At 42.1% G+C, this 18109-nt stretch overlaps 1 protein-coding gene across 2 annotated transcripts in view; it reads left to right on the forward strand.

The window, feature by feature from the left end:
* The window catches only part of DOCK1 (dedicator of cytokinesis 1), a 431183-nt gene that overhangs the window by 61787 nt on the left and 351287 nt on the right, over nucleotides 1-18109 (forward strand). For both annotated transcript variants that reach the window (XM_088452203.1, XM_088452204.1), the window contains exons 2-4: nucleotides 3977-4060; nucleotides 7207-7247; nucleotides 12653-12708. In XM_088452203.1, the coding sequence (XP_088308329.1) occupies nucleotides 3977-4060; nucleotides 7207-7247; nucleotides 12653-12708 (181 nt within the window). The remainder of the gene's footprint in view (nucleotides 1-3976; nucleotides 4061-7206; nucleotides 7248-12652; nucleotides 12709-18109) is intronic.

The raw sequence follows: 18109 nt of genomic DNA on the forward strand, positions 1-18109 counted from the left end.
TAAGATGAAAATAAATTCACCTGTAACGGATACTCTGGGTAACTACTGCATAGAAGTATAAAATAAAGAACTTTTTATCTCGCATTTTATTTGCAAGCTGTTGTTATGTTATTGGCCATTTCAGACATTGATTTGCCGGTTCTCTAAGGACCCCAGAAAATATTTGTCTAGCTAGTTCGTGAAGTTTTAAAGCAAATCTCAATATTGTAAATTTTTATTTTATTATTTATTTTTAAAAATATTCTGATAATGCTACAGATTGTCTGCTGACCTGCCCGGGCAAATATCGTTTGCCTCTGTTTTGAATTTTGTTCTCTTGGTTGCTGGGGAAAATTGCCACCCTCCGCCAGCTAGCAATCAGATGTGCCAACCTTCACCGCGTCATGCATCCTACGATTTTAAGTGGACTTGTCTAACCGCGTGATGTCAGAGCCTGGGTGGATAGGTTCTGAATATACATGGCCAGGAGGCACATGCTGGTGTGTTACTAATCAAATTGTTGAACTAGATTACAGCTTTTTGTTTCATGTAAAGTTTATTGGACAATTTTATAGAAGCATTAAATAAGAGTTATTACAGGAGTCTTCTGCTTTAAAGAGGGCATGTCATATTTTTGAATATTGTCTTCGTACTAAAAGGACTATTGGCTGAAATGAAACAATGACTGTCTGTGTGTAACTTTGACTGGCTGGCTGCTGATTATTCAGTAATGGGCTCCATCCATCTGCGATGGATTGTCGTGATCCCGCGATGCTGCAACACGGGATCGCAGAAATCCAATATGTTGGATTTTGACGATCGCGATCAAAAAATGACCGCGATCGTCAAATCGCCGACATATGACATGGCAAATGTCTGCAATCCGGTGATGGATCGAAGAACATCGATGGTGGGCGATCGGAAGTTTCCGATTGCATCCCTGCATCGCAATGATCCGTTGCAGATGTATGGGCACCTTAAAGTTAGGTTCACACCTGAACCATGTAACAAACGATGTGGCAGCCGATACAGTTTCACTACAATCATACCATCCCAGAACACGCGATTTTGAGCGTAGACACTATTCAAACTGCGGAACGACTGCACGATATATATCGTGTCGGGGTAGTGTATCCAATTAATCGTTTCTCCTGTACACTATGGTCTTGATTCCAAGTAGTACGCAACCCCCATTATCTGGGAGTGCAGAGGCCACGGTTTGCATCTTCCAAACAGATTTCCTGCCTCGGCTGTGGTTCTGATATGACTATCTGAGTAACCTACTCAGATGGCCAACGTGAAAAGTGGCTAATCCCCTTCTAATATCCTGGTTTGGGCATCTAAACGAAGGACTTTTCACACTTCTTTTTCACAGCTAAACAGCGTCTGACGCCCAAAAAAACAATTGAATTCCCCCCTTAATGTTCATTCTAGCACCATGCACCTGTCACAACCTGTGCAGCTACTCTTTCCTTCCTGGGCTGTTGCATTATACTCTGGTGCTTCTAGCACACTCTGGTCTCTATCTCAGCAGTTTGTTGCATTAGCTGAGTGTGCTAGAAGCACCAGAGGAGAGAGCGACACCCTTGGCAGGACAGAGGAGTGCATACACACTATGCGATGTGCGCCACATCAGATGGGACGGTGGGATGAACAACATGTATAAACAAAAGATTAGGTGTACACACTATACGATGGTTAAGCAGATTGGTTGAAACTACTAAGATTGTATGATATATTGTATAGTGTGTACCCACCTGATCAATGTGATAACAAGCACAAGCTTGCACAACCCCCCCCTCCCCCAAGCCCGAGAACAAAAACAATTGTCACTTATCTTTTCCCGATACTGCCAAAACAAAGTTCTGCCATAGTATTACTTAAAATATATATGGTGATTTTTGTGGCAGATAGACCACGGGCAGTACCTCCTTAACATATGTACCAAGACTGACACGATTTGCGGACATTGGGCTTGATTCAGCAGAGGACGGAATTGCAAAGCGGCACACCATCAATTTGCAATTCCGTCCTTGCTAAAATGCAAATCCAGCAGGAGGTGTCTGACACCTCCTGCTGCATCTGCGATCCCAGCGCTGCGAATGAAGTTGCAGCCTGGGATCACCATCACAATGTTGGACGGTGCTGTCCAGCTGTGTGAGACTCCATGGGCGCAGATCCTGGTCTTACCACTCCCGGAAAACAGGGGCGGCATCATACAGTGATGGATTGCACCACATCTATAAAGCCTGGGACAGCCCTCCATACTTAGTTTTTAAATAGCATAATTTGGCCAATAGTGATGTAATGTTTGGGGTGATATTCTGCATTAAGCAGAATACTGGGTTTAATTATGTGGGACAGATGTATGGGAGTGTTGTATTGATGGGACGTAAGCTAGCAGATGGGAGTTATAGGTGTTGGTTTTATTTACAAAATTTTCAAAATGGATTAAATTGACACAAAAATCACCTTACAGGCATTTTAATGCACCCCTAAAATCACATGTATCCTTTTAAATTGCTGAAAATACTTTGCTTTCTGTAATTTTTTAACTGTCATTTATAAAATGCAAAAATCACTCCAAATACTTTTGATTATGACCACTAATAGCCTTTTATACAGTTATCTCATGTTAGTTGGGTACAGAGAGATTTCCCCACACTTAACGTGGGTATTACCAGCCAGAATTACAGAGGGACTGCCTAGAATAAGCATTTTGGGCAACACAGACAATGTAATGGTTAGCATTGCTGCCTCACAGCACTGAGGTCGTGGGTTCGGTTTCCAAAATGGCCCTAACTGTGTGGAGTTTGTATATTCTCCCTGTGCTTGTGTGTGCTCCGGGTACTACGGTTTCCTCCCACATTCCAAAAATATACTGCAGTGTTCTCCCCAGAAATTTTTTCCAGATGTGTAGCATCAAGAAGTAGCCGCGTGGGGGCCTTCGCAATTATGTGCGCATCAGGAAAAGGGGTATCTCCCTTACCATTCCAGCCCGACAGGTCTCAGGCTGCTCCCCCACTGGCTCTCAGTCAAAAGTGTCCATTATTCAGTGCCCCCTGTAGTTATCCCCATATGCAGTGCCCCCTGTATTTGTGCCCTTTATGCATTGCCCCCCTGTAGTTGTCTCCTTTATGCGTTGCCCCCTGTAGTTTTGCTTTGCCCTTATGCAGTGCCCCCAGGCTGAAGTAGTGTCCCTATGCAATGCCCCCAGGCTGGCCCCTTATGCAGTGCCCCCAGGCTTAAATAGTGCCCCTTATGTAGTGCCCCCAGACTGGTCCCAGCCCAGAAATTACCTTAACATGCTCGGTGCTCGCGCTCCCGCTGCCTCGCTCTGACTGGATCTAATAGATCCAGCAGGCATGCAGGGCAGGCACGTCACGACGTCACCCGCGCAGTGCATCACTTGGGAATGCTTGCCTCTAAAGCGATCAGAGGCTAGCGATCCACAGCAGGGGTCAGCGAGGGTGACCGGGAATGCGCGTGGGAAAGTGCCGGGCATTAGGCTGTTTTTGCCGGGCGATGTGCCCGCAGAAATCAGCCTGGGGAGAACACTGCACTGGTAGGCTAATTGGCTCGCAACAAAAATTAACCCTAGTGTGTATATGTGTGAGCATGTGGTAGGGAATATAGATTTGTAAGCTCCACTGGGGCAGGGACTGATGTGAATGGCCAAATATTCTGTAAAGCGCTGTGGAATATGTGCACATGTGCGCTATATAAATAACTGATAATATTAATTTTATAGTTGAATATTGAGAGCACGCACATACGTATGTACGTACGTTAAGTTCAACCTTTATCGCGGCAAAGTGAATTCGGCCCTTGGAGATTGTGCGAATGTGATACATTACCTATTGTTGGGTTTATTATAGAGCGTATTCTGGTGACCGCTTTGTGCCATCTGTATGTCAGTGGTGTATTAAAAAATGAGTGTTACCTAGTGACAATAAAATATACCTAATTGCATTATTTTTGTGTTTTTTGTTTCTAGCACTGTACAACTATGATTCTAGGGTACCGGATGAGCTGAATTTATACATTGGCGATACAGTGCACATACTGGAGACACATGAAGGTGAGTGCCGGATTTTGTGTATCCAACCTTTTTACAGACTCCTCTGAGAGAACTGTAAAAGCTATAAATGGCAGAACAGGGAGGTGGTTGATTTGTCAACCGTTACATGTGAACGGCGTAATTCGTGCGCACTACTAAAGCTAATTAAAGCATTTAAACCGTTTTGGCATGCTTTAACATCATGATTGAAGCAATTCTGCCAACATGGATAAAATGCTTTAAATAGCATTACTACCGCGTTGGCATTACGTTGTAACTGTCGACAAAACATACCAAGTCCATACCATGCAGCCCACCCAACTATCATGCACTAATAGATTTAGGGGTCTATGTACTAAGCAGTGTTAGGAGACAGAGTGAAAAGTGATAAGGTGCCAGCCAATCAGCTCCCAACTGTAATTTTTCAAACACAGCCTGTGAGATAACAGTTAGGAGCTGATTGGCTGGTACCTTATCACTTCTCACTCTGTCTCCTAACACTGCTTAGTAAATAGACCCAATGGACTGTTTAGGAAGACGCTCCATGCATGGAAAAGTGAATGAAAAACCTAATAAACAGTGTCTAAAGCAGCGGTTCCCAAACTCCGCCATTACAGTCCAGGTTTTAAGGATATGCATGCTTGAGTCCAGATGGTTAAATCAAATTGACTATGGTACTAATTAAGTCACCTGTACTCAAGCATGGCTATCCTTAAAACGTGGACGGTACTGGTCTAAAGAATGTTCGTTTACATGGGTTTTTGTAAATTTTTTCAACTCGTGTGAACGTACCCACCTGCAGAACAATTTTATTTGCTTCTATCTAGTAATAACCATATTACCCCCAGAGCCCGCCAGTCACACTTATCCCAGTGTGAGAACAGCCTCACTATATGAAATGTATGTTGGCCTAATCTAGGGAATGTTGTGGGCATTAACTCACCAACGTTGTGACCAGGGACCCAAAAATAGAACGAAAGCAGTGGAATAGGTGTTAAACCATACGTCCTATGCTCTTAACCTTTGCCTAAACTTTGTCCTGTAGAAGATGGAAAAGGGTGAGGTTTGAATGTGTCTAATAATGTTCTACCTGCACGTTTCTTTGGTATTATTTACTATGCTAAATGTGTTTTTCATTTTGTGAATTAAAGTTGTGTAATAATGTGCTGGTTTCAGGATACATGCTGACTGTCAGGGTTCTGCTAAAATCCTACTTTATTTCTACAGAAGCACAGGGCATTTGTGTTGGGTGGAATTATAAGCAGAAATGTGATATTTTGTTGTCCATACACATTAGGAAATCTGGGTTAATATGTACCCATGCCCTGGAATCCTGCTAATACAGAGTTTTTTTTCCTCTGCTTTGCTGCACAATACAGAGGAAGTACTGTTAATCAGATTAATCAGAAATGGCTTTATAGAACCTACTGCATTCCAGCACTGAGCACAAGCTCTGGCTTGTTCCTGTTGCTCCAGTACATAAATTTATGGCAAGTGTGGACTGCTTAATTAAACACCAATAAGTTCCTACTGAAAATTACCTTTTTTTTTTCTTCTTCCTTTTAAAACCAGCGTTTTAATCCCCCAGAAGCCTTTCCCTTTCCTGTTCTCTGTACCAGTGTATTTATGTATATGCATTTTTATGCTGTCCTCCCTAATTGGACAGCTAGTCTTTGAATCAATAGCATCCTATTAGAAAATCACAGCCAGCAAATAGGACTCCGTCTGCTGAGTCATGTGACAATATGCAGGATGGAGCTGGGGGCCACAGGTATTGCCCATCACAGCTATCAAATGGACATTGGACATGTCTGTTCTGTAAGTGGACATTGCACAAGAAGGATGTGTGTGTATATGTGTATATATATATATATATATATAATCTCTATATATTCATATTCTAAATAATAACCGAGAAAGTGTGTGTCGCTGTCTGTCTGTTTATCCTTTATGCCTAGGTTTGAACTTCGTCAGGGGCACACACTGTCACACAATCCCAGAAAACCGGGACACTCCTAAATTACACAGATTCTGGGGCTGAGGGGCTAGCTTCGTACACAGACTGTCACACACTCATCTCTTTGTGGTAGGCTCATGAGCAGCTCAGCACTCGATACATTCAGACCGTGGCACACCGCATAATCAATCCACAATCTTTGATCCTGGAAAAGCTTAGCATATGGAGATTGCAAACAGCAGGGAGATTGATCGCAATCACACAGTGCCACTGTGGACAGGCTCCCTTCTGTCCGGGAGGAGGACTCCAGTCCCGGCATTCTTCCCCTGATGGCAGCCCTGCTAGACATGGGCTTCAATATTGGCTGCAGAGTGATTTCAGGGGGTGATTCAGCTGCGTACGCAGTGACAGGGATCACGCAAAGTCACGATAATCGTGAATCTGCGCCTGACTGAATCTGCGCCTGACCCATATGACATTGACAGTCTGCTGCTGTTTCTGGGTGGGGAGCAGGTGGCAACGGCCACTTTTTCCCAAAACGGAGGTGCGTCACCACCGTTAGAGGGAGTGAAGAGGCCAGAACTACTGTCGGCTGACGGAGATTTCCTGGTCTCTGCTACTAATCTGCGGCGGACGACTTGCGTGACTCCATGATCACTCAGCCGTCCGAAGGGATTGCAAATGATTGATTCTGCATCCTTGGACGCAGCTCGGATCAGTAATGCATGCAGGAAGCGTGATGCCTCCTGCATGCATTACTATATTACAGCTATCGCAGCTGCTAACATGTTAGCAGCTGCGATAGCATATCCATCCACAGCTGACTCGCCCCCTCTGTTCTGCAGTGATTTCTGCAATACAAGTGATTTTGGAAGCTATACTGATGTCTGTTCTGTAAGTCAGTCAGCTCCTGATATACCCCATTCCAAATGGTATGAGAATACGCTGCCTGCACTGTCATTTACTCCTAATCTGCATAGTTATCCAGGTTATAGGCAAGGACAATGTAATACTGCACACTAGCTGGGATACCCAGCGTTGCCCGGGTTGAAGCCTTGACCCTGACGTACACCTGTAGGCTTCAATAAGTGCGGGCACTTAGAAAATATTGTAACCATAAAGAAGAACCACGATACAACATATTTAAATATATAATAATTCAAAACTGTGATGTTATACAGTCTCTAACTCTGCTACCGTCTCTCTGCAGGATGGTACCGAGGCTACGCTCTCAGAAAGAAATCTAAAAAGGTACGTTACCAACCAATAAAATGGCTTATTGCCTCTAGATGTGAATTCTTAAACGATCATTGCAGATGTCTTACATAGTCATTTCAGGTGGCTTATCCCGGCACCGTAATGAAGACATTTAAAACCACAAGCTGTAATCTTCATTATTCTGCTTGAAAATACGTGAAATTTACAAGAAATAAGATTATTCCTTACTCCCATTAAAAGAAAAAGAAAAAAAAAAAGCCACCCCATCTCCTTTATCTCTGTATTACTCGCTAAATGGTTTCATTTTGGTTTTGTAATGTTCCTGGGCTAATCATGTGCTGACTGCATTCTGCATTCTTGTCACAGACCAGTGCAGAGACACCTCATTCTGACACCAGCGCTGATTACAGTCACAGAAACTGTTATTCCTGCAAGTTAAAACTGCTCCTAACCCGCCCAGTTAGGGCTGAAACTGATGCTAATTCTATTGACGTAGCGGAGATCAATATAAGTTATAGGATCCATAACTGCGTTCTGTAAGAGACACGAGCTGCACACGCAATTAATGCATTACCATCTCTGTATAGCAATCAGCCTGACACTATAATTAATGTCATCAAAATAAGTCTATGAATTTGATTAAAAGGTGCTAAAATAGCAGCTAGGAAGTGGGGAAGGGGTGTGTGTGTGTGTAATGAAACAGTCACTGTATTCTTGAGAGTAAGCCAGTGGAAACAATGAATCTGCCTGAATAATTGATGAGGATTAGCAATACACAGGATAAAAAAAATGAACCAACTCACACATTTCTTGTCTGGTTAATTGATGTAATACCAGGCAATGGTATAAAAATGTTTTAGCTTAAGTAGTCAGAATAATACTGATAATGTATTGTGTTTTGTTGGTTGGATGTAAATATAGAAGTGACTCTCTTAAGCAAATAGATATTTGGTACGTATTCACTACGTTCCGATAATCATTCTCCATTAACCTATCATAAATGGAACATCCCAATCATGGTAGATGGCATATACACAGTGTACAATTTATAGACCAGTAACCTTCTATTTTGTTTGGTGAAATTGTTTATTTTTTTTTGCTCGGAATGTTTGTCGTAGGATTTGTCAATTAATTCTAATGATATGGTTGGGTACAGAATCCCGGCAGTTAGAATACTGTCAGCGACATCCCGACGCCTGAACATAAGTAGCCTAACCCTAACCCCTAGCCTTAACCCACCTTTCACGCAACCTAACCCTCCTCCAGGCAGCCTACCCCTAACCCTCCACCTAACCCTAATACTTACCATCTGAATGCTGGCAGGCGGGATTCTGAAGCCGGATTCCATCTGCTATTGGGATTCCGGCAGCGGTATTCTGAGTGCCGGCATCCCGACTGCCGGGATGGTACCTACATCCCCTAATGACACAATGTTTACTGATTGTTAGATACATTTTCTTACATTGCCTTCAGCTGAAAACCTTCGTCTTCGGTGACTGGAGGTGTAGGCATCCCTTTTCTCACATCCTTCTTGCTTCATCCCAGAAGCTGCAGGTATTTATTAGATACAGTCTGCTAGATAGTGTATCTTATCAATTATATCATTTAGGTAAAAACTTATATTTACACCAGAGTCATTTGCTTTGTTGTAGCTATTTTAGGTTAAAAATGAAAGTCTAGCCTTTATTCAGCCACGTATGCTGCTATACCATCTGTGATATCTGCTGATTTGATCCAATCAACGGCATGTTTGCCCTAAAAACGACGCACAGGATCATTATCGCACGTATTGGTAATTATGGTTGGAATATAATTCGTATTGGCCCTCACTAACTGGCCCCAATTATAAAAAAGTTTTGGCTGCTCAACCCTTGGAATCAAATTGCCAGATCTCTTGTGGAGCCTAATCGCCTGTCAGCTCAGTTACTGTTTCTACCTTCTTGCCAAGCTTTGTGTACTTTTGTGGATACACACAGTGAGCTCACAACAGTAGATGTTCCAACTATTTAAGCATTGATGTTACCCTGCGCAGGCAAGACATGGATACAGTCAGAGATTACACAACATTTCTGTGGACGGGAGTTTGATAAATGCAAGATACTCAAACACCACTTAGCAAAACAACCAATGGTTTCCAAACGAAATCTATAAATGACCTAACCTTGCATTACAACATAGAACTGAGCAACTGGAAAACCTGCTAAGCATGGACTATGCTCCATTTTAGAGGCTGCCCAAGAATTTGGAACTACGGTCAAACTGAAGATAAAATCTTTACCGCAACTTTCTCGATGGAACAAGCTCAATTTATTCTAGATAAAAGGCCCCAGCCTAGAACCACTATAAACCCTACGATTGATTGCATTCTGAAATTGATAAGGAAAAAGCGTTCATGGTGGCAAGAGGGAAAATTGCTTTCGAAGTTCGATAACCACATAATTTCAATCTTTCTAGATTTACCGGCAGTGTTGCAAAGGCGATTGTTAGCGGATGTGATGAGATCTAAGTGACTTTGGCCATGGAAGCATTGTTGGTGCCAGAAACCTCAGAAACTGCTGATCTCCTGGGATTTTAACACACAACCGTCTCTAGAGATTATAGAGAACGATGTGCAAATTATTAAATATCCTGTGTTAGCGGACGTTCTGTAGGCAAAAATCACACTGTTAATGAGAGAGGTTAGAGGAGAATGATCAGACTGGTGTAAGGTATCAGTATCTCATATAACCATGAGTTACTCCAGTGGTATGCTGAAGACCCGCTCTGAATGTACAGCGCATGGAACCTAAAAGTGGATGGACTCCTGTCAGCTACGAACAGGAACCTGAGGAGACAATGGGCACAGGCTCACCATCATTGGACATATTGTCTGGTCTAAGAACCTTTGGGGTATATTTACTAAAGTGCGGGTTTTTAGAAGTGGACATGTTGCCCATAGCAACCAAGCAGATTCTATTTATCTAGCACCTACTAGAACAGGGGTGGGGAACCTTTTATCTGCCGAGGGCCATTTTGATATATATAACATTATTCGCGGGCCCGGTACAGACCACGCCCCCTCCATGTGACATCAATCTGGGGCGGGGCCACAATAGCTGGTGATTACAGCAATGCCCGGAGCATCCTGGGGATACTCTTGGGAGCTGTAAGGGCAGCGGTGTGACTTTTCCTGGTGGCACTGCTGCAAAGAATCTGGGTGTTATTCTAGGCACCCTGCTAGCCAGATGAGGCTACCAGGAAAAAGCTCTGAGGGCCAGACCAAATGATTCTGAGGGCCTTATCTGGCCCATGGGCCTGAGGTTCCCCATCCCTGTTTTAGAAGATAATAGCTAGACTCTAATTGGTTGCTATGGGCAACAACTCAATTTCTAAAAACCTGCACTTTTAGTAAATATACCCCTTTGTGTCCGCTGCGACATGCATTCGCCAGAGCCAGAATTTTTAGTGTAAACTACATAGGTCTATCCTGCCTTGTGTCAATGGTTCAGTATGGTGGTGTAATGGGGAACTACTTATTTGCACATATTAGGCCCCTTGAGTACCGATTGAGCATTGTTTAAATGTCACAGTCCATCTGAGTATTGTTGCTGATCCTGTGAATTGCTTTATGGCCACATTCTACCCAACTAATGGTTACTTCTAGCAGAATAATGCGCCGTGTCACAACGCACATATCATCATGTTCATGGAACCAGCACCTTGTTGAATTCATTCCACAGAGTATTCGGGCTGATCTGGAGGCAAAGGCAGGTTCTACCCAGTACTAGAAGGTGTATCTAATAAAGTAGTCATTGAATGATGTAAAGACCCACTTTTGCACTGACCCAATAGAGCTGTCCTTGTGGCTGGAAATGCAAATTACATAACATGGGGACCTCTTGTCCATACAAGGAAGATCAAATATAATGACATGCCGCCCTGTAAGCTGAGTTTGGGGTGCACCTGGTGGCTTTCCTGCGTGCACAGCTCTGTCATTTGTCATTCATTGAAAATTAATTGGGAAACTCAGGATTCCTATCATGTGACTGGACATATTAAATGTTTCTCTGTCGTATGTAGTTGGCAGACTAATACCTGACAGTCTTTCTTTCCCCAAGTTAGTTTCCAGTAGCAGAATGATTAAAGTCCCTTAACTGAGGAAGTATGGGAAAAGTCCAAGACATTCGTCGTACGTGCAAGAAACCAAATAACCTAACACCAGTATGTCCTTAGAGTTTATTATGCATGGAAACCGTACACCAACTGAAACGTGGCAACTTGGGAATGCGTTTGTATAGCTGGACACCTTCATTCGCTATGTTTACCACTGTGCAATCCTATTGGGGAGAATTCGTACACATGCTCCATCTTAGTCTGGGCACCCGTCACTCCCAGGATTTGTATTCTTGGATCAAATGAAGACCTAAAAATATCTGGCTCTCCACAGCTGTCATTAATGTAAGATGTGGTCAATTCACAATTCAAGTTGGCCAAACATTGGAAGCCTTCAGCTAGATCTTCCAGCTCAAAATGATAAATATTATACACTCTGAGCTACAACCCCTTAAGATAGCACATTTAGCTTGTCAGCTTCTCTGGGTCGGAGTCCATGGCTTCTGCTGATCTGTTCTATAGAAGACATGCAAACTCATTTTGTTATCGCATTTAAAATGGCAGTGAAGGAGGTGAGAGTGGGGGGACCAGACACAAGCCATAATCTCTGATTAGCTGACTGTCCGGAATGGTATTGAAATCCCGACGGCTGTTTAGCCGCCGGTTCAAATACCGACTGCAGAAGCCAGACGGAGGAGATCCCGACTGGGGCAGATAAGTATTCTAACCCTCCCTTAGTGGTGCCTAACCCTAAAACTCCTGGGGTGGTGCCTAACCCTAAGTACCCCCGAGGGTGCCTAACCCACCCTTCCTGCACCCTAAACCTAACCCTCCTGGGGGGTGCCTAACCCTGACCTCCGCCCAGAGGCACCTAACTCTAACCCACGCTTCCCCTAGTCTAACCCTAACCCTCCTGGGGGCATGCCTAACCCTAATTTCCCCCCGGGGGTGCCTTAACCTACCCCCCCCATCCCCGGGTTAAGAAGTATTCTTACCCGGCTGTTGATGGCGGGGGTCAGGCTTCTGGCATCAGGATTAAGATAGGCGTCTGTATTTCGACACCTATCTTAAGTCCCGTGCCGGGCTTGTGCTGTCGCGATATAGACAACGGCATCTCGTTCATCGGTCTATTGACTGCATCCCGACAGTCCAGCTGTAAGTATTGTAAAAGCAACTAATATACTATTTTAAACAATACAGTGTTTGGTGTATGGCCACAGGGTGTGTGCAGTTTTGTTTACTGTGGTAATATCCAAACTGTTATTGTGATCATTTTGAGGTTTTGTATTGTTATATTTAATCATTTAGTTTCATATAACTGATTTATTCATTTATTATTTCCCTAGGGCATATTTCCAGCCAGCTATATTCATCTTAAAGAAGCCACAGTCGAAGGAAAGGGGTAATTTAGCTTCTGCTCTTTTATAATTAAGATATACTAATAAGTATTATCTGTAATCGTTTGTCAAAATGCATTTTCATTACCTGTCATTAGATGCATATTTCTTTATTACGGACTATTGCTCTGTACTGGCTATTTGTTACTTTTGTCAATGATTAGAATAGTGATGAATAAACTACGTTTGGGATTTTAGGCGTTACTTTTTTTTCTAGTGTAAATGTAATAATTCACTGTGCTTATTTTTCGAAAGTTCAGTGCGTAGGACAACTAGCGCTGTTGCACCTACAGACAAACGTGCGCGGACGAGCATCGCGGGAGGTTCTGCGTCACTTCACCTCTATTTGAATCAGACACTTAGATTTCTATTTCAGGATTATCATTTTATTTATTATTCATGGCACAGAAGTTTAAAATAGTGTTAGGATTTTACACCTCCGAAATCTTGAAAATGCATCATAAATCTGAATTTAGTTTTTATGAAGTACTTTTTTATAATTATTTGTTCATTAAAGTTCGCTTCAATTTAAGTGTTGGGTTAATGGCATCAAGCCAATAATTCCGTATTGTAAAAAGTTTCTCCTGACATTAAAAGTTTCCAGGTACAGCTGTCCTGAGAATTCAAACTGTTCGGGGTGTTGATCTCGAAGAAAGGCAGATAAAATCTAATTCCATGACTTAAAAAGTAACACTGATGCCATTTTTTTTTTTTTTTTTTTAAATATATATATGTATTGGTATTTTTTTTTTTTAAGAACAATCTATTACAAGATCAGCATACATTCGGTAGCATAACATAAGACATAACCCACACATAACAAATAATAGGTATAGAAATAAATCCACACCATAGCAGTAGTAATCAAAAACAAATAAAAATTAAATTAAAAATCTAGCACAAGAAAGGGAAAAACAATACAAATAAAGGAGGGAATAGGATTGGGAAAAAGGGAGGGGAGAGAAGGGGGGGAGAGTTGGTGACTCATAATTAGAAATGGGAAAAGTTTCCTAAAAGGAACAGCCTTTAGCAGAGAACAGTTAGATTAGAGCTAACAGGGAAAAAATATAAGAGCTCAATCAGCGAACCTTAAATATGTACTAAAAGAGTTTCATTCCAACCATGGGTGCCAGGTAGAGATAAATTCCTGATTCCTCTCTGGGCCCACTCGGAGGTCCTGATGCTATTTTTTAATTATGAAAATAAATGTTGTCAATAAGTCTGCCACCCCTTACATTAGTAGAACATTATGGGGGGAATTCAAGCAGAGGCGAAAGGGATATATGTGATAATTTAACACCCGTGAAAACATTTCACTTAACGCCTGTATAATAGGACAATTCTTGCTGGCTTTTCACTCGTGAAGTATAAGTGGAAATGAGGAACCCTGCCTGTAACCCAAAAAAAGACTAATATTGGATAACGTTATAGAGGTCTATTAGTGGCCATAATAAAAGTATTTGGGGTTATTAAATTGTGTCAAAAGGCTGTTATAAGCATTTTTCTGAAACGTTAAAAAAAAATAATAGCAATAGTTTTTCTGTATAATAATGCTCTACTTAAATGAGAGGTACATAAAAATGTCTAAGTATAAAAGTATATATTTGTATCAATTTAAGCCACTTTTTTTTTAATTTCAAAATACACCTCTAACACCCACCTGCATCTTAAAAACACCTGTCCCATTCATAAAACACCCCCATACACCTGTCCCACATCAATTTACCCATTTTTCTACACTTTGCACATTTTTACCCAAAAAGGACATGTAATTATTGGGCAAATTCAGCTAGTTAAAAAAAAATTTTTTTGCCTAATTAGTCATTAAGGCGGGTGTCCCAGTGGTTCTGAACCAAGGGCCCGATTCAGTCCCGCTCGCTAGGCTGCGTTCGCACGTAGCCTGCTGCTGTTTGCAATCTGCGCATGCGTATAAGTTGCATTGCGCGTGCGCAAAATAGTCCATGCGATCGGGAAGCGCTCGCTGCGCATAGCAAGCTCACTAGAAAGGGTGACAGGACGAGAAATTCATGGGTGGTGACAGGGGATGGTGATGGAAATGGGGGTGTGCTGGTGCGAATGCAGGCGTGTCTGAGCGTCTTAACGCCGTTTCAGAGGAATGCATAACTAAAACGCAGCGTCATAGTACACATCACATGGTTGTTTTTCTCACTGAAGCACTCGCAGTGCTTGCGGTAGGGTATTGTCAGCCACAAGTGCTGCGTATACTTCCGATGGTACTTGATGTTACCGATTGTTGCATACACTTCCTGGAGATGACTTGGGAAAGTGGGCGTCTTAAGACAGGCTGGTGGGTGTCTAAATACACACCGCGATCGCTCGCCAAGACATAGTGGGCGTGCTAATGCCTTGCGATCGCGGGATTTGCATACTTTGGCTGCATGCGAACGCATCTAACGAACGGGTCTGAATCAGGCCCCAAGTCCCAACATTTTTACCTTTTTAAAATAGACATTTTCCCCAACTTTTCACTTGCTCAGGAGGTGGGGGAAAAAAATGAGCTTTAAATCCTGTGGAGAATTATTGTGTTAACTTCACCTGCAATTGAAATGGGCTATAACCACTTTTTACGAAAAGTAAAAACTTTTCACATGAAAACAGCTTATCGCCTCTAATTGAATTCTCCCCTAAATGTAAATAAACAATTTTATTTTTTAATATATTCCAATTTGGAAATGCTGCTTGCAGTCCCTAGTTTCTTTAGCTTCACCATGCACATAAAATAAGTAGGGAAGCTTTAGCTGGCAAGAGCAGGTGATTTTTTTTCTTTCTTCTCTGCTGGTGCTTCCAATATCGCCAGCGTTGACCCTTTGATACATAGGAAGAATCTGTTGATGGAGATGTTTTTTTTTTTCCTCTATTTTCATAAGCAGGTACACAAGTGGTACAGAATTACTAAAGTCATCATTATCCTTTGTTGAGTCTGTAATAGTTAAATTAGACATATGGTAAAAAATATATTTTTTAAAATGTTCCTCTGCATGGTGCTGGCATCTCCTCTACCATGCAAGTAGAATTGAAGCGCTAATGTTTGAAATACCACACAAAATATAAATATAGAGCATTTAATTAGACAAAGACAATACATATAAAATTTACAATACTAAAATATCACATGGGTGCTCACTCAAATGGATAAGGTTGTATACAATATGTACCTATAATTGGTTCACTAAAGAGTCCCGTATAATGGCACCTATCCTTATATGAAAGTCAAAAGAATAGCTCATGTAGATATAGTAAAGTCTGAATAGGATATCCAAGGTAATAGAGCATGATGTCCTTTAGGGAATAGCCAAATAGTACCCGTTGCTTAATGTAATAAATGCTGTTAAATGCGATGTATTTCCTCCCTCAACTTAGTTGAACTGGGACGCTCGCCGCTTGTATTGTATAGAGACACTCACCGCTAGTCAGCGGGTGTCTACCAGCCAGTCGTCAGGATGTTTCCAGTCACACACCAGAACTATTGGACCCCCGACTTCTGCGGACAGGTCTGGTATCCCCTCGGTTGCCGGAACACCTGTGTTGGTGGGAAGCGAGCGAACGCTCCAGCTTCTGTAGATGTGGTTATGCGGTGTGCCGGCTGTGAAAGGTGAGGCAGCCAGAAGCGATGTTCAACAATGTGTTAGCTGAACAGGTATGTCTGCGGCAAAGAGAGATGGATACGGCCTGAATACCAAATCTACGTCCAGGGCGGGCCGATGCCGAGTAATCCAGCAGCTCCAAACTGGTTAGGATTGACAGCGGGTGCAGTGGCAAATCAAAATAGCAAGCCAGAGATTAAGGAAAGCACCAATGTGGAAATCCTTGACACGTTTCTTCCTTCTGAGGAAACCGGGAGAATTGAACCCGGAGAAACGCGTCAAGGATTTCCATATTGGTGCTTTCCTTAATCTCTGGCTTGCTGTTTTGATTTGCCACTGCACCCGCTGTGCCCGCTGCCAATCCTAACCAGTTTGGAGCTGCTGGATTACTCGGCATCGGCCCTTCCTGGACGTAGATTTGGTATTCAGGCCGTATCCATCTCTCTTTGCCGCAGACATACCTGTTCAGCTAACACATTGTTGGACATCGCTTCTGGCTGCCTCACCTTTCACAGCCGGCACACCGCATAACTGCATCTACAGAAGCTGGAGCGTTCGCTCGCTTCCCACCAACACAGGTGTCCCGGCAACCGAGGGGATACCAGACCTGTCCGCAGAAGTCGGGGGTCCAATAGTTCTGGTGTGTGACTGGAAACATCCTGACGACTGGCTGGTAGACACCCGCTGACTAGCGGTGAGTGTCTCTATACAATACAAGCGGTGAGCATCCCATTTCAACTAAGTTGTGTGAGTAAATACATCGCATATAACAGCATTTATTACATTAAGCAACGGGTACTATTTGGCTATTCCCTAAAGGACATCATGCTCTATTACCTTGGATATCCTATTCAGACTTTACTATATCTACATGAGCTATTCTTTTGACTTTCACATAAGGATAGGTACCATTATACGGGACTCTTTAGTGAACCATTTATAGGTACATATTGTATACAACCTTATCCATTTGAGTGAGCACCCATGTGATATTTTAGTATTGTACATTTTATATGTTGAATGTATTGTCTTTGTCTAATTAAATGCTCTATATTTATATTTAGATATTTTGTGTGGTATTTCAAACATTAGCGCTTCAATTCTACTTGCAGAGTTGTTGTTTTTAGCAGGATTCGCAGATCCTGTTTATTGAAGCTGCCTGTTTCAAAATATATTGACAGGTTGGGAAAGCGCACCTACTGTTGTTCTATCTCTGCTACCATATTGTCACTAGCGAGTGACAGTTTTGTTTAGTATGCACAAAATATGTTTTGTTGCCGTCTTTGTCTTAGCCTCTAGATTAAATATGTTCAGCATCAGTATTCTAATCATCTGATTACTGCATAATGACATCTCCTAGTCTGATTACAAAATTGATTTCTGGAGAAGACTTATGGGACTAAAATAGCAAGAAAGTTGATTTTATTTTTATATAATGATTACATTTTAAAAAATAAATAGTCATAAACATAAAATTACTTGCTGGAAGTTTCGGCATTGGCTTCCAACAATGTTGGAGTTTCTGAGAAAACTTTGATCTTGGTGTTAACTGCAAATCATGTCGTCTTGGAATATTTTCAAATGTGCCCAAACAGAGAATAAATTCTTAATAGGCTGGTAGAATTGTATAACGATCTCTAGACTAAACTAAAAATGAAGGTGAAAAAAAGACAAACAAGATGGCATTTATATACTATAGATTATTTTTTTTGCAGTACAGCATATTTTTTTTTGCTAGGTGGTAATATCTGTTCACATAAGAGCCTACAGCATTAACATGTAGAACATGAACATGCCCTGT

This window comes from Taudactylus pleione, unplaced genomic scaffold, assembly GCF_031769625.1.
Source record: "Taudactylus pleione unplaced genomic scaffold, aTauple2 ptg000034l, whole genome shotgun sequence".
Classification (NCBI taxonomy): Eukaryota; Metazoa; Chordata; class Amphibia; order Anura; family Myobatrachidae; genus Taudactylus; species Taudactylus pleione.